The 25637-nt window shown below is 46.6% G+C and overlaps 1 protein-coding gene across 3 annotated transcripts; it reads left to right on the top strand.

Moving 5' to 3' along the window:
• The first annotated feature begins 690 nt into the window (after positions 1 to 690).
• Positions 691 to 25315, top strand: LOC132833867 (uncharacterized). 3 transcript variants are annotated; one of them, XM_060852502.1, is made up of 7 exons: positions 691 to 977; positions 5459 to 5527; positions 9160 to 9426; positions 11367 to 11441; positions 18715 to 18817; positions 21084 to 21435; positions 25255 to 25315. In XM_060852502.1, exons 2-6 carry the CDS (start codon positions 5461 to 5463, stop codon positions 21424 to 21426), a joined length of 855 nt encoding a protein of 284 aa, XP_060708485.1. In that variant the 5' UTR covers positions 691 to 977; positions 5459 to 5460; the 3' UTR covers positions 21427 to 21435; positions 25255 to 25315. The 3 variants fall into 3 exon arrangements, with proteins under 3 accessions (XP_060708485.1, XP_060708484.1, XP_060708486.1); XM_060852501.1 differs by lacking the exon at positions 25255 to 25315 and having other exon boundaries at positions 21084 to 25243; XM_060852503.1 differs by lacking the exons at positions 5459 to 5527; positions 25255 to 25315 and having other exon boundaries at positions 21084 to 25243.
• Positions 25316 to 25637: the final 322 nt, after the last annotated feature.

Here is a 25637-nt window from a genome sequence, read left to right as displayed (position 1 = left end):
GGTTCAATTCCAGCCTCAGGTGACTGTCTGTGTGGAGTTTGCACATTCTCCCCGTGTCTGTGTGGGTTTGCTCTGGTTTCCTCCCACGGTCCAGGTCGAGTAGATTGGCCATGCTAAATTGCCCATAGTGTTCAGTGCACTATTCAGAGGGAAATGGGTCTGTGTGGGTAATTCTTTGGAGGGTCAGTGTAGACTTGTTGGGTTGAAGGGTCTGTTTCCATACTAATCTAATCTCATAACTTCGGTCGTGGGGAAAATGCTTGAATCTAAGCAAAGGGGCCGACAGTTACTCATGTTTTGTCCACCAGCTTTTGTTATGGGAAGACCTGGCAGTAATTTTAACAACAAAGATTTACATTTCTACAGCATCCTCCAGACCCAAAGTCATCAATTAATAGTAAAGTTTGAACTCGGTATTGCCACAAATACGACACAGCAGACTCCCACAAAATCTGGGTCCAGTAAATTAAAGTCTATGTGACAGAACTTGTCTACAAATTTCACAATTTCAGTCAACCTTTGAAGAAGGACTGACATGTTCCCCTTTGATCTGTCATTTGTCACTTGGGGAGGTGGGGCAGTGTACGAGGAGCTCAATTTGTTCCTTTAAAGTCAGCTGGCATCAACATTTACAAACTGGGAGCATTGAAACTGAAACCAAGTCTTACAAGAAAAGGTACATTCCTCATTTGTACAGAGCAGGTCCTGTCCTGAACAAGTTCTCGATCAGCATCAGGATATTGAGCAATGTCTCCTCACTTCTCTGCTGAACACCGAGCATAGTATCATTTCTGTCAAGCGACGGGGCAGGGCAGACTCTCTGATTCAAGGTGAATGAGAGGAAAGACCATCTGTTCTAACCTGGCATTCTCTTACCGTGGAACTCGATTCTCCTCTTATCGCCTCACTCAGGCTCTGATTGGTTTTGTGGATTCGATCAGTTCGGAAGACAGGGAGGCGTGAAACTGAAAGGAAGAGTGAGTAAATAAAACTTCTTTAAAGGAAAGAAAGTGGAAATCTGGAACTCTGTCCCTCAAAAAGTACCCGAGGATCGGAGAAGTTAACTGAGACTGAGATTGACAGGTTTTTGTTTTGAGTAAAGGGAGTGAGAGATATGGAACCCAGGAGGATAGAGTTAATTTTATTTGTTTTCAGGATGTGGGTGTTGCTGGTGAGAACGTAGAACATTACAGCACAGTCCAGGTCCTTCAGCCCTCGATGTTGCTCCAACCTGTGTAACCAATGTGCAGCCCCTCTACCCTGCACTATTCCAGTATGATCCATATGTTTATCTAGAGACCATATAAATGCCTGTAGAATTGGCGAGTTGGGCCCAGCATTTATTGCCAACCCATTATTGCCCTTTAGAAGGTGGGGGTGTGCTGCCTTCCTGACCCGCTGCAGTCTATGGGTTGGAGAGAGTCCCACAATGCCTTGGTTAATGTACAGAGAAATCAAATTCCAAGGTGATTGGAAGAACAGGCTGCAGGATCGCAGGATAATGATTTTTCGTCCACAGGGTGGAGGCACTGCTGACGAGGCCAGTGTTTTATTGCCCGTCCCTAGTTGCCCTTGAGAAGGTGGTGGTGAGCTGCCTTGTTGAACCACTGCAGTCCATGTGCTGTAAGTATATGTGGGGTTGCTGGGCTGGGGGTTCCAGAATTTTAACCCAGCAACAATGATATAAGTCAGGATGGTGAGTGACTTGGAGGGGAACTTGTCAGGAGTGGTGTTACCTTCTATCTGCTATTTTTGTCTTTCTAGGTGGTAGATGCCCCAAGTACAGAAGGGGATCACCTCAGGAATATTATTATTGAGTTGTAACAATGCATCTTACAGTTGGTACACACTGCTGCTACTGTACATTGTGAGTGGTGGGAGTGAATGTTGGAAGTCATTGATACAAAGCAAGTCACCCTTGAATTGTGTCAAATGTCTTTAATGTTGTTGAAGAGTACTCCACCACACCCCTGATCCGTGCGTTATAGAAATATGGACCATCCTTATGGAGACAAGAGTTGAGTCACTCTCTGAAGAATTGCCTGCCCCCAATCAGGTCTTGTAGTCTATGCCAGATCAGTTTCTGATCAATGGTAACCCTCAGGATGTTGATAATGGGGAATTCAGCAACGGTAACCCCATTGAACATCAGAGTATGGTTAGTTGGAGATTGGCATCACACAAGTACCAGGCAATGACAATGTTACTTGTCCCTTGCCAGCCCAAGCCTTAATGTTATCCAGCTCTGACTTTGCTTTGAAGTGACGAATGATGCTGAACATTGTGCAACCATCAGCCAACTTCCCCATTCCTGACCTTACAATCAACATTGAATCCCTACAGTGTGGAAACAAGCCATTTGGCCCAACAAGTCCATACTGATGCTCCTAAGAGTACCCCACCCAGACCTATACATTTCCCATGACTCATGCACCTCACCGATACTACCCTCAACAACATGGGACAATTTAGTACAGCCAATTCACCCTAACCTGCACATCTTCAGAGCACCCAGCGGAAACCCGCACAGACACGGGGAGAATGTGCAAACTCCACACAGACAGTCACACAAGGCTGTGAATCGAACTCGGTTCCCTGGCGCCATGAGACAGTAGTGCTAACCTCTAAGCCACCGTGCTGCTGCATGGAAGGAAGGTCATAGAGACACAGGAGTAGGCCATTTGTTCTGTAATTCAATGTGATCATGGCTGATCATCCAACTCAGTATCCAGTCCCTGCTTTCACCCCATTCCCTTTGATCCCTTAGGTGCTTAGAACTATATCTAACTCAATCTTGAAAACACTCAATGATTTAACCTCAGTTGCTCTCTGGTAGAGAATCCCTCAGGTTCACCACTCTCTGGGTGAAGATTTTTCTCTTCATCTCAGTCCTAAATGGCCCACCCCAATATCCTTCAATGGATTCTGGGCTTCCTCACCATTGGGATCATCTTTCCCGCATCTAACCATGTTCGAGTTTTATAGGTTTCCAGAAGATATCCCCGCAACCCCACAGCCCCCAAACCCTCCCCCCTCCCCCTCCCCCCCCGACACCCCCTTCCCCCCCCCGGCTCCCATTCTCTTCAACTCCAGCGAACATAGCCCTAACCAATCAAGACTCTTTTCATACATCTGCCCTGCATCCCATGAATTAGTCTCGTATACACCTCCATCACTAGAAAATCCTTCCTTGAATAGAGAAACCAAACCTGCACACAATAGCCCAGGTGTGGTCTCACCTGTACAATTGCAGCAAGACCTTCCTGCCCCAGTATTTCAATCCTCTCACTACGAAGGGAGCTGCCTTCCTCACCACCTGCTGCACCTCGACGCTTACTTTCAGCGACTGGTGTACAAGGGCATCCTGGTCTCTTTGCACCTACCCCCTTCCCAATCTGGAACATAGAAGGTTACAGAGCAGTACAGGCCCTTCGGCCCGCGATGTTGCGCAGCCCTATGAAACTAATCTGAAGCCCATCTAACCTCCACCAGTCCATTCTTGTCCACATCTAATGACCATTTAAACACCCGTAAAGTTAATGAATCTACAACCATTGCAGACAGTGCATTCCACACCCACTACTACTCTCTGAGTAAAGAAACTACCTCGGACATTTGTCCTACACCTATCACCCCTCAATTTAAAGCTATGTCCCCTTGTGCTAGCCATCACCATCCGAGGAAAAAGGATCTACTCAGAGAAAGGAAGTCCTGGGACGAGATTTAATCGAAATGATGGAAGTCCTAAGGGTCCGGGCAGAGTAGAAAGGGAGACATTATTCCCATTGGTGCGGGAATGATAATCATATGGAGTTGAGACAGAATGCAATAGAAGTAATGGCAACGTGAGAACAAACCTGTTTCTGAAAGTGCCGAGGGTCTGGAATATGCTGCCTCAGAGTGTGTCCGAGGCAGGTTCAATTGTGGCTTTCCATGTGTCATGGACATGATGGGCTGAATGGCCTCAACATGTTGGAAACATTCCCGATGTTTTAATCAGCATTCTCTAATCCTGTGAGTGATTTCAAATTAAAATCAGCCTGAGGGCAGAACCACCTTATAACTTAAACCTGCAATTGATTCAGTGTCAACACTGTCAATTTGTCTTCAAAATATAGTTCCTGGTATTATCCAGCCGCAATAAGCAAGCATTAAAAAAACTCATTTCGAACCGGTGTGGAACATGCTTTTAGCTCAATGTTTGTGCACGCATCACACAAAAATACAACGCAAGAGGAGACCACTGGCCCAACTCTTTCCCACACTGCCCTGAAAATCTTTCCCAATCTACCTCCTCCCTCCTCCCCAACCTGGTCACAAAACATTTTACATTAGGTTAGATTACTTACAGTGTGGAAACAGGCCCTTCAGCCCAACAAGTCCACACTGACCTCCAACCCCTCCTTACCTAACACTATGGGCAATTTAACATGGCCAATTCTCCTGACCCGCACATCTTTGGACTGTGGGAGGAAACCGGAGGCACCCAGAGGAAACCCACACAGACACAGGGAGAATGTGCAAACTCCACACAGTCAGTTGCCTGAGGCAGGAATTGAACCCGGGTCTCTGGCGCTGTGAGGTAGTAGTGCTAACCACTGTGCCACCCCAGAGATGGGGCTCTGTTTGCAGTCACATCTGTATGATAACTCTGACAGTGCGGCGCTCCCTCAGCACTGACCCTCTGACAGTGTGGTACTCCCTCAGCACTGACCCTCTGACAGCGTGGCGTTCCCTCAGCACTGACCCTCCGACAGTGCGGCGCTCCCTCAGCACTGACCCTCTGACAGCGTGGCGTTCCCTCAGCACTGACCCTCCGACAGTGCGGCGCTCCCTCAGCACTGACCCTCCGACAGTGCGGCACTCCCTCAGCACTGACCCTCCGACAGTGCGGCGCTTCCTCACCACTGACCCTCCCACAGTGCAGCACTCCCTCAGCACTAACCCTCTGACAGTGCGGCACTCCCTCAGCGCTGACCCTCTGACAGTGCAGCACTCTCTCAGCACTGACCCTCCGACAGTGCCCACTTCCTCAGTACTGACCCTCTGACAGTGCGGCACTCCCTCAGCACTGTCCCTCCGACAGTGCGGCACTCCCTCAGCACTGACCCTCCGACAGTGCGGTACTCCCTCAGTACTGACCCTCTGACAGTGTGGCGCTCCCTCAGCACTGTCCCTCCGACAGTGCCCACTTCCTCAGTACTGACCCTCCGACAGTGCGGCACTCCCTCAGTACTGACCCTCCGACAGTGCCCACTCCCTCAGCGAGGGAGTAAATGAATGTCTGTAAGGTACATTATCAGACATGATTGCAAGGCCCTCACTGTGCAGATATTTTCTGCTAGTGTTCCTGTACCACTACACTGATCACTTTTCAGAAAATCGATTCCATTGGCTGTGAAGTTAATTGGCATGTGCTGAGCTGGTCAATGTCACTGTCTCAATGTTTCTCTTCCAGACATGTTGGTTCTTGGGGTAATCACTGTCCTGGCTCTGAGTCAACAACGTGTTTGTGGTAATGACTCAGGTAAGGTGTTTCATCAGGGAGCAGTTTGCTCACGATCACTCTGAACATGTTCAGTGTAAGATCTGGTGGAATCTCAAGATCTGAGCTCCCTTGGACCGGGGGAACCTGTGGATAAAAGTGGAAATGTCCCAGAATTAATACCTTGGAAAGAAGGATGTACAGATATAAAACAGCAGAGGGCAGCACTGAGGGAGTGCCGCACTGTCAGAGGGTCAGTGCTGAGGGAGAGCCGCACTGTTGGAGGGTCAGTGCTGAGGGAGTGGGCACTGTCGGAGGGTCAGTGCTGAGGGAGAGCCGCACTGTCAGAGGGTTAGTGCTGAGGGAGTGCCGCACTGTCGGAGGGTCAGTGCTGAGGGAGTGCCGCACTGTCGGAGGGTCAGCGCTGAGGGAGTGGGCACTGTCGGAGGGTCAGTGCTGAGGGAGTGCCGCACTGTCAGAGGGTCAGTGCTGAGGGAGTGCCGCCCTGTCGGAGGGTCAGCGCTGAGGGAGTGGGCACTGTCGGAGGGTCAGTGCTGAGGGAGTGCCGCACTGTCAGAGGGTCAGTGCTGAGGGAGTGCCGCCCTGTCGGAGGGTCAGTGCTGAGGGAGTGTCGCACTGTCGAAGGGTCAGTGCTGAGGGAGTGGGCACTGTCGGATGGTCAGCGCTGAGGGAGTGGGCACTGTCGGAGGGTCAGTGCTGAGGGAGTGCCGCACTGTCGGAGGGTCAGCGCTGAGGGAGTGCCGCACTGTCGGAGGGTCAGCGCTGAGGGAGTGCCGCACTGTCGGAGGGTCAGTGCTGAGGGAGTGCTGCACTGTAGGAGGGTCAGTGCTGAGGGAGAGCTGCACTGTCAGAGGGTCAGTGCTGAGGGAGTGGCTGGACCATTGTTTAGCAGCACAATAACCAGGGTGGTCCTTGCTGGTGTTCTGGGACTGAACCTTGTAGCTTTGAGTCCAGGAGCTGTTCATCCAGGCTGACCCTCCCTTGTGCCTGTAACTCAGGGTGCACTCCATTGTCAGAGAGGCAGCGGGATAGTTACAGATTTATTCAGGTTGGTGCTTGATGGAGGGTTTTAGATTTCTGGGACATAAACATAGAACATTACAGCGCAGTAAGGCCCTCGATGTTGCATGGACCTGTGAAACCAATCAAAAGCCCACCTAACCTCCAACATTCTGTTACTCTCCGTATGTTTATCCAATGACCATTTCAATGTCCTGAAAGTTGGTGAGTCCACTCCTGTTGCAGGCAGGGCATTCCACACCATTGCAATATCCAGTGTCTTCAACCATTTCTTGATATCACTGAGAACGATAGAGATGTGCAGCACAGAAACAGACCCCTCAGTCTGATTCATCAATGCTAACTAGATATCCCAACCCAATCTAGTCCCATTTGCCAGCATTTGGTCCATATCACCCTAAACCCTTCCTATTCATATACCTTTTAAAAGATGCCTTTTAAATGTTGCATTTGTACCAGTCTCCACCGTCTCCTCTGGCAGCGCATTCCGTCCACACACCACCCCCGTGTGAAAACGTTGCCCCTTAGTTCTCTTTCAAATCATCCCCCTCTCACCTTAAATGCCCTCTAGTTTTGACCTTGTCTACTTACCCTATCCATGCCCCTCATGATTTTATAAGCCTCTATAAGGTCACCCCTCAGCTCCAGGGAAAACAGCTGCAAATGTGTTGCTGGTCAAAGCACAGCAGGTTAGGCAGCATCTCAGGAATAGAGAATTCGACGTTTCGAGCATGAGCCCTTCATCAGGCTCATGCTCGAAACGTCGAATTCTCTATTCCTGAGATGCTGCCTAACCTGCTGTGCTTTGACCAGCAACACATTTGCAGCTGTGATCTCCAGCATCTGCAGACCTCATTTTTTACTCCAGGGAAAACAGCCCCAGATTCTCCAGTCTCTCCCTAAAGCTCAATCTCACTATTCCGAAATCTTTCAAGTTTCACAACATAATTCTGACAGCAGGGAGACCAGAACTGAATAAAGTATTCCAGAAATGTCCATACCAATGTCCTGGATAGCTACAACATGACCTCCCGGCTCCTACACTCAATGCTCTGTCTCATAAAGGCAAGCAATCCCAAACACCTTCTTCACTAGAGAGGAGAAAGTGAGGCTGGAGGAACACAGCAAGCCAGGCAGATGTTGGCGATCAGAGTCAAAAAGTGTGGCGCTGGAAAAGCACAGCAGGTCAGGCAGCATCCGAGGAGCAGGAGAGTCAATGTTTACAAGCATGAGTTCTTCTTCAGGAAGAAGAGCTCAGGCTGATGAAGGACTTACATTCAAACATCGACTCTCCTGCTCCTTGGATGCTGCCTGACCGGCTGTGCCTTCTTCACTACCCTGGCTCCCAGGGCACTCCACGTTCAAGGAACAATGAACTTGTCCCCCAAGGTCTCTTTGTTCAGCATCATTCCCCAGGGACTTCTCATAAGCATGGAACTCCTGTCCTGATCTGCCTTTCCAAAATGCAGCAATTAGTTGCCAGCCCCAACTGGATCCACCCTCCCATCGACCAAGCAGGTCGTAGCTTCTACCTGTGTAAACCTTTCCCTACCTCACCACCCAGATCCCCCACACCCCACCTTTATCTGCAGCTCCCCTTACACCCACTCCCAGTCCTGAAGAAGGGTTACTATCAAAACGTTGGCTTCTCACATCCTGGTGCTGCCTGCCTTGCTGTGTTCTCCCAGCCTCCTGCCTGTCCCTCCTGATGCTGCCTGCCTTGCTGTGTTCTCCCAGTCTCCTGCCTGTCCCTCCTGATGCTGCCTGCCTTGCTGCGTTCTTCCAGCCTCCTGCCTGTCCCTCCTGATGCTGCCTGCCTTGCTGTGTTCTCCCAGTCTCCTGCCTGTCCCTCCTGATGCTGCCTGCCTTGCTGCGTTCTTCCAGTCTCCTGCCTGTCCCTCCTGATGCTGCCTGCCTTGCTGTGTTCTCCCAGCCTCCTGCCTGTCCCTCCTGATGCTGCCTGCCTTGCTGTGTTCTCCCAGCCTCCTGCCTGTTCCTCCTGATGCTGCCTGCCTTGCTGTGTTCCCCCAGCCTCCTGCCTGTCCCTCCTGATACTGCCTGCCTTGCTGTGTTCCCCCAGCCTCCTGCCTGTCCCTCCTGATGCTGCCTGCCTTGCTGTGTTCCCCCAGCCTCCTGCCTGTCCCTCCTGGACGAGTTGGACCGAAGGGTCTGTTTCCGCACAGGACAACTCTCTGACTCTACACCTCTATGACTATTATTTACCTTTTAATTCTTTTTTGTTTTATATGTCAGTAGAAAGTTCTCAGTTGGTTTATTCTCATAATCCATCTTACTGTTCTTTAAAGCTTTCTTTCATGGCTTTCTGTTGACCTTTAAAAGATTTCCCAATCCCCAAGTTCCCCACTAATATTTGCCATTTTGTATGCGTTTGCGTCATTCCCCCCTCCTTTATTTCCTAACCTATTCACAGCTGGTAATCCCTTTACCTACAGTCCTTCCTTTAAACTCGTGGATAAAGTGATGGGGGGAGGGGAGTGAGGAGAGGCTCAGGGGCAGCAAAAACCACCATCACTCAACAGAGGGGCTGAAGGGCTGTTTCTGCGCCAGAGAATTCTCCACACTTCCAGGAAAGCCATTGGTACATTGAAGGTAATTGGCTGTTTCTGTCTCAGATACGCAGACTGTGTGCCTGGGGGACTCTGTGACCATGACATTCCCAAGCTGTGCCAAAGAATCAACGAAACCACTATTGAGATTTGGTTTTCCCGGTGAGATTCTCTGCAATGCCAAAAACTGTAACAAAGAATCATACACCAGCAAATATAATGACAGCGGTTGTTACACAATTGTCATCACAGAAGTTTCAGGCGATCATCATGGAGATTACTACTTAGAATATGGACAATTTGCTCAAATACCCAAGAATCTACATGTGAAAAGTGAGTTTGATTCATAATAATCTTCAACGGTGTGCAATACAACACACATTTCGAGAAACCTCGAAGGGGATAAAATGAGAAATTGCGGACCATTGTCTTGAGGGAGACGAGAGAAACTGGGACAGTTCTCCTTAGGGCCGAAAAGGTTAGAGGTCAGATTGAATTGAGGCATTCAAAATCACGAAGGGCCACGACAGGGAAAATCGGGAGAAATAATTTCCAAAGACCCAGGGGTTGGGCACCAGAGGGAAAGAGATCGAAGCGAATTGGAAGAGGACCCCGGGGTGGTTTTCTGAGGGCAGAGGAGAATTTGTTTCTGATGCAGCGGATTGTTGTGGCCTGGGGCATGTTGCCTGAAAGGGCCCTGGGAGGAGACACAACAGGAACTTTCCAATGAGGAACTAGATCAAAGTCCTCACTTTGAATAATCTCAGCCTTGTTTTCAAATTGTTTTATACTCCTCCCGAGCTTTGTAACCTCCTCCACTACTTGAACTCTCCACCTTTCTAACCTCCTTCAACCCCAACACCCCTCCCTATCTCTTTCACTTCCTCTAACCCATCCCTATCTCATTAACCCCCTCCAGCCCCTACATCCCTCCCTATCCCTTTCACCTCCCCCAGCCCCTACATCCCTCCCAATCTCTGTAACTCCCTCCAGCCCCTATACTCCTCCCTATCTCTGTAACCCCCTCCACCCCTACATCCCTCCCTATCTCTGTAACCTCCTCCAGCCCCTACACCCCTCCCTATCTCTGTAACCCCCTCCAGCCCCTATACCACTCTCTAGCTCTATAACCACCTCCAGCCCCTACACCCCCTCCCAACTCTGTAACCCCCTCCAGCCCCTACATCCCTCCCTATCTTTGTAATCTCCTTCAGCCCCTACACCCCCTCCCTGTCTCTGTAACCCCCTCCAGCCCCTACACCCCTCCCTATCTCTGTAATCTCCTTCAGCCCCTACACCCCCTATCTCTGTAACCCCCTCCAGCCCCTACACCCCTCCCTATCTCTGTATGCCCCTCCAGCCCCTACACCCCTCCTGACCTCTATAACCTCCTCCCTACCTCTGTAACCCCCTCCAGCCCCTACTGTCCCCACTATCTCTGTCACCATTTCCAATGCATCAAGGTTGCTGTGTAGCTCCTAATATGGTCACTTTCAGATTCGCTGATTTTTTAAAAATTTGTAACTCCACCATGTTGACCATGTCCCATTAACTTTGGCGCTCCCTCTCTCAACCTCCCATCCTCCCTCTCTCAACCTCCCCTCCTCCCTCTCTCAACCTCCCCTCCTCCCTCTCTCAACCTCCCCTCCTCCCTCTCTCAACCTCCCCTCCTCCCTCTATCCTCCTTTCAAACTGTCCTTCAATAATTCCCTCTTGGACCAAAGGATTCTGGGTAATCCAAGATGGAGGACGGGAAAAATTTGTGGCTGTAAGAGCCACCTTTTTTGAGGTATTTTAAGGACTGGAGGTGATTTCCTCAAATTCCGGGATTATACTATAAGCTGTTGCATTGTTTAGGAACTTTGGGGGTGAAAAGATCAAAACAACAGCACTTTTAAAAGGAAGAAAACAGACAAAGATAACAACCACATGTTCAGAGAAAGAAGCTGTTCAGATATCTCCTTATGTGACTTGTTACAAAAGGTTTCTGTGATTTGTGCTCTTGTGAAGATCGGTTTAGGGACTATGGGAATGTGAGTGACTGGTTAACCAAGCCCCAGGTTAAAAGCAGTCCTGATGAAGGTCTTTTTCCCGAAACGTGCTCTTCCAGCACCACTAATCCAGAATCTGGTTTCCAGCATCTACAGTCATTGTTTTTACCAATGTAAGATCAGTCAAGTCTGTATAACCTGTAAGATCAGGCCTGAATCAAAACTGAAACAGCTCAGTCTGTGCTGTAAGAGTGACTTAATGGATGGAATTTTACCTTCCAGATTGCTCAAAATCATCTGCAAAAAGTCCACTAGGCGGTGCAGCAGAGAATCAGACAACATCCAACACCACTTCAGGTAAATAACACCTCAAATTGTGGTGACAAATCTGCTAAGGGAGTCTGCCACCTGCTGGATAAAGTTATTGTTGCGGGTCGTCCATTCCTCAGAGTGAGGATGATGCTTGCTGAAAGCAAGACCCTGTGTGTGGAGTCTCAATGTGGGGAGTCTTAACTTTCCACATCAGCTGGGCCACCTGTTTTTGCCAGACCTGGAGACTAGGTGTATCGAAAGGATTTACAGGTCGGTAATCAATCTGTTTGGCCACATTATGACACACATTCTGTTGCCAGGAAATCTTTGAGCTAATGGCCCCAAAGACAAGGACACAACTGGGACACAAGGTTTCCATGTTTTACAAAGTTACGGAGCCTCACCGAGGGCTTTGGGTGGTTTGTATTTACAGTGTTGGTGGTAAAAAGCTGTACCTGAACAAGCAGAGATGGTTGCAAGCTTGCTCGCTGAGCTGGAAGGCTTGTTTTCAGATGTTTTGTCACCATACTAGGTGACACTATCACTGAGCCCCCGGTGAAACGCTGGTGTTATGTCTCGCTTGCTATTTATGTGACTTGGATTCTTAAGGTGGGCGAAATCATTTCCAGTTCTTTTTCTCAGAGAATGGTAGATGGGGTTCAAATCGTTGTGTTTATTGATGGAGTTCTGGTTAGGCCTCTCAGGATTTCCATGAGTGTCTCTGTTTGGCTTGTCCTAGGACGGAAGCATTCTCCCAGTCAAAGTGGTGTCCTTCCTGATCTGTATGTAAGGATACTAATGGTGGCAGATATGATCCTGACACTGTGAAAGTATGTCCCCTCAAAAGTGAAAGGTGTGGCAAACACATCCAGAGCTCCCTAGATGAAAAGAAAGAGAGCAAATTAAGATAAAGCAGAAAAAGTTTGTTTCTGATAGGTGTCAGGTGGAACATACAATCGAGAACCAATAGGAATACTGAACGTTCAAAGGGGAGGTGGAAAAAATATTAGAGAAGCAAAGAGTGATGATGGAAAAGGACTAGCAGTAAACATAAAGGAGAAACCATCTTCAAATGGCAAATAAGGAGTGAAAGGATGCTAACAGGAGAGGTAGGCCCGATTTGGAACCAAAAAAAGAATCTAAACATGAAGACAAGAGGCAGAGCTGAGTTAGCGTGAAATGATTACTGTATGTGTATCTTCACCTTGGTCACGGCATCAGAGGAACAAAGTCTGTCTCTGGAAATGTTCAAAATTGATGAGAAGGTTGTATTGGATAAATTATTGGTTCTTAGAATTGACCAAATGAGGTTCATTCAAGGATGTTTCTATACGGAAGAGGCACAATGAGGTTTATACATAGAATACCAGATATCTGGGAGTTGTTACAGATTGGAAATGGACCAAAGAGGTCAAAGAATTTTTAAACAGAATAAAAGATACCTGGGATTGAGTCACAGACTGCAAACTAATCAAGGGATTCATGATGTTTATTTGTGGAATAACAGATACCTGGGAACGAGTTACAGGCTAGACTTGCGTTAATGGATTTGGGGTGGATTATGTATAGAATAACAGATTGCCTGGGGAGTGATGGTTTAGTGGTATTATCACTAGATTGTTAATCCAGAGACCCAGATTATGTTCTGGAGGCCCGAGTTTGAATCCTGCCATGGCAGATGGTGGAAGTTGAATCTAACAGAAAAAAAATTGGGAATTAAAGTCTGATAATGACCATAATTTCCATTGTCGATTGTTGGGAAAATCCATTGGGTTCACTATTGTCCTTCAGGGAACGAAACTGCCATCCTCACCTGGTCTGGGCCTACACCCGACTCCAGACCCACAGCCATGGGGGTTGACTCTCACCTGCCCTCTGGGCAATAAATACTGGCCTAGCCAGTGACACCCTCATCCCATGACTTAATAAACAAAAAGCTACTCAGAAGTGGGTTTTAGCTTAGGATGTCAAGCAGGGCTTTGAGCTGTTTATACGTAGAATAACAGGTACCAGGATTCTGTTGCAATTGGAATCCGATCAAAGGGTGTGTGCTGATTAGATTACTTACAGTGTGGAAACAGGCCCTTCGGCCCAACAAGTCCACTACTGACCCGAAACCCACCCATAGCTCTACATTTGCCCCTTACCTAACACTACAGGCAATTAGCATCTGGAGGAAACCCACACAGACACGGGGAGAACGTGCAAACTTCACACAGTCAGTCGCCTGAGGCGGGAATTGAACCCGGGTCTCTGGCGCTGCGAGGCAGCAGCACTAACCACTGTGCCACCGTGCCGCCCGCCAATTTCTTGAGCCATAGAAACCCAAGTGTCAGTTACAAACTGGAATCTAATCTTCAAGGGTTTCATAAACACATCAAATAATGTACTTGGGAGTGAGTTAGAGAGACTGGAATCTCATCAAGGACTTCCAAGGAGATTTTGGGGAAAACTTTCTTTTATCCTGCCCAGGTCAGCCTCTTTATTGTTTCTCCCAAAAGTGGGAGAAGATTTATTTCATTTCTGCTGTTTTCTGATCCTGATCCATGGGACAGGGTCTCAATTACTACCCTCTCAAGGGCAATTGGGCATTAACGATAAATACCAGCCCTGCCGTTAATCCCCACACCCTGACAATGGTGTAAATATCAGATGTTCATTCGAAGAATTGGGGAAAATCCGTTTCCCATGACTGAGAGCATTATGAATGAATACAACCCTTGGGGTTATGACCAAGTTCGATCAGCTTGGGGGTAAGCTTGAAGCAAATGGTGAGGCTTTGTTTTCGAAGGCCATTCAATTGGACATTGGTTTGCTTTGTAGGAAAGTCATTTTATAAACTGGTCCAACAATTTCTCACGGCCGTATCCTTCAGTAGAATTTGTTTTTGCAGCTGTTTTGACCCACTTTGTAAATTGAGCCTCATTATTCACAGAATTGGACCAAATATTAATGATATTTTAAAGTATTCACCAGACTCCAATTCAGATCAAGCTTAGAGCAGGCTTCTGTGCTTAAGAAGAAATGCTATTTATTACAAGTAATTAGGCTGTAATTACATGTGAACAGATATAAATCATCGGCATATAACAATGACGAACTCAAACTCTAATCCCCTTCTAAACTCCCTCTTACATGTATACTCCCTCCCCTTCTCCCTCCCTCCCCCTCTCCTTCTCCCTCTCCTTCCCCTTCCCCCCTCTCCCTGTCCCTCTCTCCCTGTCACAAACAGGCAAGTAGTGAACAATAGCTGATTGGCAGAGGTAGTAACACTGGAAAGTCAGGACAGTTCTCTTTGCTTCCCAGTTTTGCTGTTGAAATGTTTCGTCTTTCTAGCCTTCTAGTGGACGGCATGGTGGCACAGTGGTTAGCATTGCTGTCTCACAGCGCCTGAGACCCGGGTTCAATTCCCAACTCAGGCGACTGACTGTGTGGAGTTTGCATATTCTCCCTGTGTCTGTGTGGGTTTGCTCCGGTTTCCTCCCACAGTCCAAAGATGTGCGGGTCAGGTGAATTGGCCATGCTAAATTGCCCGTAGTGTTAGGTAAGGAGTAAATGTAGGTGTATGGGTGGGTTGCACTTCAGCGGGTTGATGTGGACTTGTTGGGCCGAAGGGCCTGTTTCCACACTGTAAGTAATCCAATCTAGCCAGAGCCCTTGTCGTTTAGACATCTTTCTCTGAATGCTTCCCCTGTTTGTAAGATGGACTGATTAACTTGTAAAATGTTCCTTATTTATCATTTCAAAAGTTACAGCTTCACAGCAACAGCTGTAAGAAAGGTAACTGGTGTTGTTCAAGTTGAGGCAGAGTTCTGTTTTATTGCAGAGAACTGACTTCTGCAGGGGAGAACAATAAGAAACTTTCTCTCTCTCTCTCTCTCGGTCTCTCTCTCGCTCTCGCTCTCTCTCTCTCTCTCTGTCGCTGTGACTCTATAACTTGTTTCCCACTCCAACCTGCTCAGTTCACTGAGTACCCACCAGCTTCACTTGTAAACATGCCTCGGTTCCTGATCAGCTGCACACTGTAGGATCCCACAGCCGCAAACACAAAATAGAGTTCACAACAGGTATCAAACTCCTTGTTTTCAAGTTTTGGAGTCATCCTGGTAAAGCTTTTTTTTAAAAACCTGTGTTCCACAATGAGAAAGGATTGTTTTTAAAAACACAAAAATAAAAAGATGCAGTCCACACTGTCTCCATCCTTAAGAGAATGAAATGTCATTTTATTAAACGTGTTTAATTATAAACATGTAATACACAACATCAAAACAAGATCTACATGCTTTTATTTGTCCTCCCACTTTATGAAACCTTACACAGTCTGAAAATTTCCTGAATGTTTAACTTATTCTAACATTTTACATTTGGGATAATGTTGTTATGGACTAAGTCAGACCACTCAAAACATTCTTAACCAGGCAGCCCAGACCATAACTTTGTAATTTGTTTTGCTGAGTGTACAGTGAAAACTACGCAGAGTAAGTTAGCGAGGTTGACTACCAGGATTTAAAACAGACAAAAATTTATTCACAAAATTACACAATGAAACATAAAGAACAGAATAAAGAAGCCCTACACACCTCAGTCTATCCAAACTAGACTTAATCATGCTGTTCTGAACATACACAACAGACCCAATAAGCAAACCCACTTTAAATAACAGTAAAAATGAAACAAACACTTACAGGTTGAAGTTAGAAGGGCAGAAGGAGAGAGAGAGGTTAGCAACCTGTTTCCATACAGCTCACTGTTGAACTCCCAACCAGTTCTGGACTGAACTGCTCAGCTAGAGAGCTGACCACTGTCCTTTCCTTATACAGGTCACTTCTAAAACATGACCACTTTAGCCTGAAGTCTCATCCAGTTACATATAAACAAAAAGGCCTCTCAATACCCTTTAATCTCTTTACCAAACCAGTCTAATCAGAACCGGGAGCTGTTTAGGAACCCTCTGAAAGAAACCAATATCCTTGAGAAAAGGAACAGCTTTTCAAAAAAAGGCACCAGCTTTGTGACAATGTATCTGTAATTATACTGTCTTTCCCATCATTATGAATGTGATCACTCACAGTCCATTGACACTTGGCTATAAAGTTCTTCAAAACCTGGTGTGGCTATCAAATGGGCAGGTCTGATTACATGCTGAAATGTCCTGACCTCCTGACCTGTATGGTATATTTTACAGAACTGCACAATGTCATGATGAAGTCCTGGCCCTTGTAAAATACTTGTTGCTGGATGTTTTTGTTTCTTATATTCCTATATCCCCTGCTTTTGGAATTTCATGTGCTATTCGCAATATTTCCCTCAGATATCCGGATGGTACCAGTATTTGATGACCAGCCATCTGTTTGTCATTCATAGGTTTGTGATGATGTCTCCATGTCCTCATCCCAGAACTCAATTTCTATATACTGACACTCCAGCCTCAGTGGGATCTGTCTGTGCTGTCTTACTCAGGTCTGGCTCTGCATCCTGGGTCTAAGTTCATAAAGACATATCCAACACATCCTTTGAATTATCCTCATTCTTAACTACAGCTTCAGTGACCCGAACATCTGCGTGTGGAATTACTGGGACCTCTGGTGGTGGACTTTGTTTAGCAATTGCTCTGATCACGCCCCATGTTGGAAAATACCCAGGATCTGTTCCTCTTACTGTTCTGTCTTTTAAGCCTCAACTAGACTTCCTGTCATCAAAAGCAAAACTGCGACTCTCACATCTGCCAAACCATTCCCCAGGAGCAAAACAATTCCGTCTTCAGGTAATTTTTTTAACTGCCCCAACTACCACGAGTCCAGACAACCCGAGTCACACTTCTGTTGGACTTTGGACAAAGGCAAGTGGGATAGACTCTCCATCCATCCCATTTCCCAACACTTTGGCTTCATCCTTCTCCATCAAGTAGCTCCTGTATCTGTGAGAATAGTGACTGGCTTGGAGTCTTCCTTTGAAGAAAAAGGTGCTACCTTGTATTTACATAACAATCCTCCATATTGTCTCATCCATCCTGCACTCACCGTAGTGTCTACCTCTGGCCATGAATTGTAAGTAAATCTACAACTCGTTTCCTTTCTTTTTACAAACTCTAATCTATCCCATTGAACCTCCAACTTTCCTCCAAATTTCCTTGTTACCATGGAAACACCTTAGCTTGCACCCTCCACCTTCAGTACTTTTCTTTTTGGTCTGAGGGGGAGGCCTTGGGGTGTTCCCAGCTCTCCATTTCTTACCTCTTGTCTTACGTTCACTCTCCCATTTTCTAGCCCTTTTGAATTTGAGGGCAATGGAAAACAAGTCCCAGAAACACGGGCACACTGAACAAAGGAGACAGAAGATTGTGCTGCTGTTCTCTGCAGACGCTGTCTGTTCTCTGCAGTAAACATTCAGTTTAAACGTGTATTTACATAAAACTTACCTTTCCATTTACTTTCCTGCGGCTGGTGCTGTGAGTGGTGATTTTTGAATTGATCAATCAGAGACTCTCTTTCTCTAGAAATTAAACACTGATGATGTCAAGTAAGATGATCTCAAATCAGGATCAGGAAGGAATGATACTTAGACTCACTTTCCAGCTTTCTCCACTTCCGCTAGGAATCTATTTTCCCCACTTGTTTTGTCCGTGTGTGTAAAGGAGGATTTTATAATTGTGATTGTGCTAAATGCTAATGGTTTATATCTGTTTACCGACAGCTATAGTCCAGTTACTTCAGCAAAGAATGACCCTGTGAGAGTGAGTGATGTGGGTCACCATTGCCTAGAACTGGTCCTTAAACTCCCTGGAATTGTTATTTCAGTTTCTCAGACTCCCCCTACTGTCCCTCAGATACTGAACTCTGAGGATTCCTGCTTCCCACTTGAATCTGCGTTTCTGGAATTCTGTGTGGAGAGTCTCGGTACAATGTGAATGGGACTCTCCTGTTGGGAAACTGATGGAATTGGGAGTAATGCTGGTTGAAGTCAGTGTCAACCAATGTTCCACCAATTGCGTGGTTTTCCAAATTGGTAAGTTACACACTCCTGCTGTTGTGTTTAACTGAAAGGAAACTGCTGCTGGTCAGTGTCCAGTTCTTGCTATTGGGAAGCATGTATCAATCACTGTGTGTGTGTGTGTGTGTGTGTGTGTGTGTGTAAGGAGCTGTGGGGTGGTCTGGTGTGTGAGATTATTGGGATCTAACCTCCCACATCCCTCCAGGACTAGAATTACCCAGGGATCTGTTTGTACTGGGGCTGGTTCTGAATCACTAGGTGCTGAAGGTCTCTGCTGTTAGTTTTGTTTGTGTGTCCCAGTCTGTTAATGGCTTCATTCTGTCTCTAGGTCCTGGACTCTCCACTGGAGCAAGAGTTGGATTGGGAATCGGGATTGGTACTGTTTTTGTTGTTGGAATTGTGGGTTACATTGTCCTAAAGCGACAAAGATGGTGAGTTCTGGAATGTTGCACTGTTTCCATGGTAACCCTTTGATCTTTGTATAACATTGTGTGAAATGTTGCTGAGCTCTGTCCCTGTCCATTCCCTGAGCTGTGAGGATGCTTCAATCCAGCCTGTCATTGAGCAGCATCATCCAGTCACTTCCAGCTTGTCATCCTCTCGCTGCTGAACAGTCCCCATGGATTGGAAAGGAGCAAATATTATCCCACTGGAGAACCAGAGGATGGGGCATATATTGGGAATTTCAGGAGGTATTTGAGAAGGTGCCACACAATAGGTTGTTGTACAAGATGAGGGCCCAGGGGACTGGGGGGTGATATAGCATGGATTGAGGATTGGTTAATGGACAGGAACAGAGCAGGAACAAATGGGTCATTGTCAGTTGTCAGGATGTAACTGGTGCTGCAAGGATCAGTGCTGGGACCTCAGTGACTCACAATCTATATCAGTGACTGAGATGGGGGGATAGAGTGGGATTGTCCCAGTTTGCTACTGATACTTTCCCACGGAGCTTTGTAAGCTGTGAGGGGGATACAGAGGCTGCAAACAGGAATACGCTGGAGAAATATATGGATAATAACTGCAGTCGTTTGTGTTTTTTAAAAAAAGTGAAGTGTGAATAGAAAAGAAGAATATTTTTACAAGGAGAAAGGCCAGTGAATGTCATTCAGAGGAATTTGTAGATAAATCTCCAAATTACAGGTAGGATGAGGGAGGTAAATGGGATGGTTGGCTTTATTGCAAATGGGTCAGAGGAAAGAGATGTGCTGCAGTTTCTCTTGGATTTGGGAGAGCTGTGTACGGTCTTGGTCCCTTTCGTAAAGACTGGATGGTGTTTGGGTTTATGGGAATGTCATTCTGTTGAACACTGGGGTCAATGGGCCCTCAGCCCCACCCATCCTGTGCTCATTGAAGCTGGCTGTTAAGGTACAGGTATCCCTCACTGTCCGAAAGCAGAGTGTTCCTATGAAACCTTTCGTAAGCTGAAATGGCGTCAAGCAAAGAAGCAGTAATTTATATGGGAAATCCTTTTCAGTTCCCACACCCAAAAATACCCAACCAAGTCATACCAAATAGCACACAAAACCTAAAACAACACCAACGTATAGAAAAAGCAGCAATGATACAATAAATACACAGCCTGCAGAAAGAGGAAATGATGTATGTACAGTGTAGTTTCATTCACCAGACTGAGGAAACGCAGTGAGCACACTGGAAGGCTGAGAGCTGGTGATGATGATGATGATGATGGTATGTTAGACTGAGAGGTCTGAGGTTGGGGTAGGTGGGAGACTGGGGTGCAGGAGAAAGAGGAAGAGGGTCATCTATTAATACGTTCGGGGAAGGAGTTGTGTGTGCTTTTTTGTAAAAGCCGAAAATCCTCTTTCAGTTCGCAAAAACAGGTCCCAATGTCGGTCTCTGGTAAAAGCACATTGGCATAAAGTGAACATTCGAAAAGCAGGGGCTGCCTGTATACCTCATTCTTAAATTCCTGTGTGTCACTCAGGGTCAGATTGTGTTTTACCTCTCCTATATTCTGTGTTAAAGCTGCTAAATAAATGCTCTGTTGCCTCCAGGATTTTCAAAGCTCCCCTTTATCCTAGGCATCAGATGCATCAGTCACTGGGAATACCCTTTCAGATTTCCTTGTTTTCCTCAACATTCACATCCCTGTGCTCCCCACATGCACCCTTCACTGTGGGAGGAGGAACTATTAAGATCTATTAAGAACTATTAACTATTGGATTAGGTGAACCACCTGCCTGTCCACCCAACTTCATATCATTAGCCAGAATGCCCCCAGTTCATCCAGATCAGTAATTTCTATAGTGAACAGCTGCAGCCCCAGTACTGAACCCTGCGAGGCACCACTTGTCACGAGCTGCCATTCTGAAAGAGAACCTTTTATCCCAACTCTCTGCCTTCTGTCAGACAGCCAATCCTCAATCCATGCCAGCAGCTCACCTTGAAAACCATACTCAGTAACCTCCCACAGCCCCTAATTGCAGGGTTCTCTCACTTCTCTGTCAGTCAGCACAGCTCCTGTGCAGTGCCCAGCTCTTGCCCATTGCCTCCCCTATAAGCCTCCTCTCCTCTACACTCTGTGCTCCATCACCGTGCAGCTCCTGTCACCCATTTTCCAGCTGCCATTGGTCCCCAGGATGTTGAGGGTGATTTAATGGGTCTGTGCTCCTGAACAGTTCCTTTACACACGTGTTCAAATGTAACATGAATTCTTGTTGATTTTTCTTCTAGGAATACAAACAGACGACCTGCACAAATCCCTTTGAGAGATGTGTCTCATCCGAGTGAAGGGGAAGCACTTTGTCCAACATCAGCCGATCATCAGGATGGAGCGGCTGGAGAACGAGCCCCTCTGGGGGCTGGAGCTGTCGATGAAACCCCCATGAGTTACTCTAACCCTGTGACCGAGTCACTGAGGGAACAATCAGCTCTTTCCATGAGCTGCTCAGTGAATATCCACGGAGAGGCTGGGATCAGCGATGACAACCCAAGGCCCAAGTCCTGGCCACCAACACAATCCCGTAAAGTTCGGCGTCGGTTTTCAGAAACTCAGATCCACTCTGGGGGCCATTAAAAATGGCTGGTGAGATCCGATTCCTTGATTCCGATGATTCCAGCAATGTTTAATCCTGCTCCCTGCACTCACCACTTGGCCATCTTCACAGGAGGGGGTCATTATCTCCAACCCCATGGATTGTTTGTCAAGTTGGGCCAACCCTTCGATGATTGATAGTTGATGGGAGTTGTGAACTCTAGCCTGCATTCAGAAACCTGAAGTTTGAAAGCTATTCCCCATGCCTGCTCTGTCCTGCTCAGCCCAGTCCACACTCTGTACTGAATCAATTCGCCAGCTCTAGTGATGTCAAGTTTCAATGCAGATTGAAAAGAATTAGACATCAGTTTTGAAAAAAGTTCTACCTGTCTAATGTCAGCAGCTTTCCATCATTTCACACCCTCGCATATAGACAGGATAGATCGAGTGAATCCTTAGAAGACTATAAAGGAAGTAGGAGTTTACTTAAGAGGGAAATCAGGAGGGCAAAAAGGGGACATGAGATAGTTTTGGCAAATAGAATTAAGGAGAATCCAAAGGGTTTTTACAAATATATTAAGGACAAAAGGGTAACTAGGGAGAGAATAGGGCCCCTCAAAGATCAGCAAGGCGGCCTTTGTGTGGAGCCACAGAAAAAGGGGGAGATACTAAATGAATATTTTGCAACAGTATTTACTGTGGAAAAGGATATGGAAGATATAGACTGTAGGAAAATAATTGGTGACACCTTGCAAAATGTCCAGATTACGGAGGAGGGAGTGCTGGATATCTTGAAAAGTGGATAAATCTCCAGGACCCGATCAGGTGTACCCGAGAACTCTGTGGGAAGCTAGAGAAGTGATTGCTGGGCCTCTTGCTGAGATATTTGTATCATTCATAGTCACAGGTCAGATGCCGGAAGACTGGAGGTTAGCAAACATGGTGCCACTGTTTAAGAAGGACGGTAAAGACAAGCCGACGGTAAAAACAAGGGAATTATAGACCGGTGAGCCTGACCTCAGTGGTGGGCAAGTTGTTGCAGGGAATCCTGAGGGACAGGATGTACATGTATTTGGAAAGGCAAAGACTGATTAGGGATGGTCAACATGGTTTTGTGCATGGGGAATCATGTCGCACAAACTTGATTGAGCTTTTTGAAGAAGTAACAAAAAAGATTGATGAGGGCAGAGCAGTAGATGTGATCTATATGGAATTCAGTAAGGCGTTCGACAAGGTTCCCCATGGGAGACTGATTAGCAAGGTTAGATCTCATGGAATAACAGGAAAACTAGCCATTTGGATACAGAACTGGCTCAAAGGTAGAAGACAGAGAGTGGTGGTGGAGGGTTGTTTTTCAGACTGGAGGCCTGTGAATTGCACACAAGGATCAGTGCTGGGCCCTCTACGTTTTCTTATTTACATAAATGATTTGGATGTGAACATAGCAGGTATAGTTAGTAAGTTTGCAGATGACACTAAAGTTGGAGGTGCAGTGGACAGTGAAGAGGGTTACCTCAGATTACAACAGGATCTGGACCAGATGGGCCAATGGGCTGAGAAGTGGCAGATGGAGTTTAATTCAGATAAATGTGAAGTGCTGTATTTTGGGAAAACAAATCTTAGCAGGACTTATACACTTAATGGTAAAGTCCTAGGGAGTGTTGCTGAACAAAGAGACCTTGGAGTGCAGGTTCATAGCTCCTTAAAAGTGGAGTCGCAGGTAGATAGGATAGTGAAGAAGGCGTTTGGTATGCTTTCCTTTATTGGTCAGAGTATTGAGTACAGGAGTTGGGAGGTCATGTTGCGGCTGTACAGGACATTGGTTAGGCCACTGTTGGAATATTGCGTGCAATTCTGGTCTTCCTATCGGAAAGATGTTGTGAAACTTGAAAGGGTTCAGAAAAGATTTACAAGGATGTTGCCAGCGTTGGAGGATTTGAGTTAGAGGGAGAGGCTGAACAGGCTGGGGCTGTTTTCCCTGGGATCGGGGAGTCCAGAACTAGAGGGCATAAGTTTAGGGTGAGAGGGGAAAGATTTAAAAAAGACCTAAGGGGCAACTTTTTCACGCAAAGGGTGGTACGTGTATGGAATGAGCTGCCAGAGGATGTGGTGGAGGCTGGTACAATTGGAACATTTAAGAGGCATTTGGATGGGTATATGAATATGTAGGGTTTGGAGGGATATGGGTTGGATGCTGGCAGCTGGGAATAGATTGGGTTGGGATATCTGGTCGGCATGGACAGGTTGGACCGAGGGATCTGTTTCCATGCTGTACATCTCTATGACTCTTAAACCTGTCCAAATGCACCTACAGATGCTGAAACAGCATATCAAAGATCAATGAAAAACATACACTTCACTTCAACCTGTCAAAACAAACCCTGGCCTGAGCTCCATCAATTGGTGGCTCTTGGAGCTCAGCCGAGCATTCCCAATGAAACCCCCTGGAGAAACTGAGATGTCTGACAATCAGTTTCATTTCTCCGCCTTACTTCTGCAGACTGTTTCCAAACACAGTCTCAGGAACAAAGAGGACCACCTTTCACCATGTAGATCATTGATCACACTTTGTGCTGGTGTGTGAGATAGTAACTTCCAGAATGTTCCATGGATATGAACTTCACAAACAGGAGCAGGAATACATCATTCCGCTCCTCCAACCTTCCCCATCGGTGATGTTCGACCCCGTCTCCAGTTTCGTGCCCTCCCAGTGTCCAAGAATTGATGGATCTCCGTCGTTAATCACCTCAGTAACTGAGCATTCACAGCTCTATGGGGGTGAGAACTCCAAAGGTCCACAGGCCTCTGGGTGAGGAATTCTTTCCCTCATCTCATTCTGCAATTGGCCAGTCCCTTATCCTGAGGCTGGGACCTTGGGTTGTAGACTCTCCTGCCAGGGGCACCAGCTTATCAGCATTGACCCTGTCAAACCTCCTGGGACAAGGCTGTCCCTTCCAAATCCTATGCCCCTCCCTGTGGGATCACAAACTGAGAGTTGAGGGCGGTGAGCTGTGAGGCAGGAATGGCTGCCATGAGGATGGACTGAGTGCTAATCGCACAAAGTCCCTTCCAATCCTCACAGCTTTTCTCTGGGTAGGTGGGGGAGATGAAGGGAGAGGGGATCCTAATGAGTTGATCTCTCAGGCCCAATCCCTGCTGCAAAAACAAAGCCGGTGAAGAGGTCAGGGTTTGTGTTTTGGTCTAAACCTTGACTTTTCGTCAGTTCTCACCTCACTCAACCTTTGTTCCCTCCCACCCCCATCCCAATCAAGGTGTGGTGAGCAGGAATCGATGCTTCCTTTCCAATTCCATTCCCAATCATCCCAGCGTGATGTCAGTTGTCCAAAGTCAAAATGGGATCGTGGTGGGAAAAAGCTTGGGAAGTTAAACATATGAGTTTCAATGGGATTCTCTCTCATTCTTATAAAATCTCGAGAATATAGACCCATTCCATTCAATCTGTCTTCACAGAACAGCCCTTTCATCCCAGGAAACACTGTCCTTGTACAACCCTGTCTCAGGATCCTTCTTTGAGTAGGGAGACCTGAAGTGTAACACAGTACTCAAGATGTGGTTTCACCAGAGCCTTACATCACTGCAGCAAGATGTCCTCACTCTCCAACTCCCTTGTAACGAATCATTTGCTTTCCTAGTTGTTTCCTAGTTATTGAGCTAAAGCCCACCTTGGAGCATCTGCAGTCCCATGGCTTAGGGAAGGATTGTAATGCTTGACTTCTTAAATTTATTTCTTTGTTTTTATGTCCTAGTGTGGAACTTTTTAAAACTTATTTTTTCATTTTTCTGCTTTTATGCAGTTGTATGGAATTATTTTAAAACCTATTTCTTTGTTTTTCTATTTTTGTCTCAAAGATAGTGCCAGGAATGATGGCGTTGGACACTTTTCACTGTACTCCTGTACCTGGCAATAAACACCAAATCAAATAAACTCAAACCAGTTTGCGGGCCTTATTTGTAAAAGGATATAACTGCAGTTCAGAGAAGGTTCATTCCTGGGATGAAGGAAAGACTGAGTCGGTTGGGTTTGTACTGAGTGGAGTTTAGAAGAATGAAAGGTGAGATTATTGGAATAATACAGAAGACACTGAGTGGACCAGATACTGGGAGGATGTTTCCTCTGTTCAAGGAGACTAGGACTAGAGCACACAGTTTAAGACTGAGGTCTCCCTTTTGTTAGGAGAATAAAGAGGCATGTTCCCTCTGCACAAGTTATGAGTCTGTGGAATTCTCTTACC

Source organism: Hemiscyllium ocellatum, chromosome 38 (assembly GCF_020745735.1).
Source record: "Hemiscyllium ocellatum isolate sHemOce1 chromosome 38, sHemOce1.pat.X.cur, whole genome shotgun sequence".
In the NCBI taxonomy this organism is placed as follows: Eukaryota; Metazoa; Chordata; class Chondrichthyes; order Orectolobiformes; family Hemiscylliidae; genus Hemiscyllium; species Hemiscyllium ocellatum.
The sequence above is the reverse complement of the archived record's forward strand: the minus strand, read 5'-3'. Positions and strand labels throughout refer to the sequence as shown.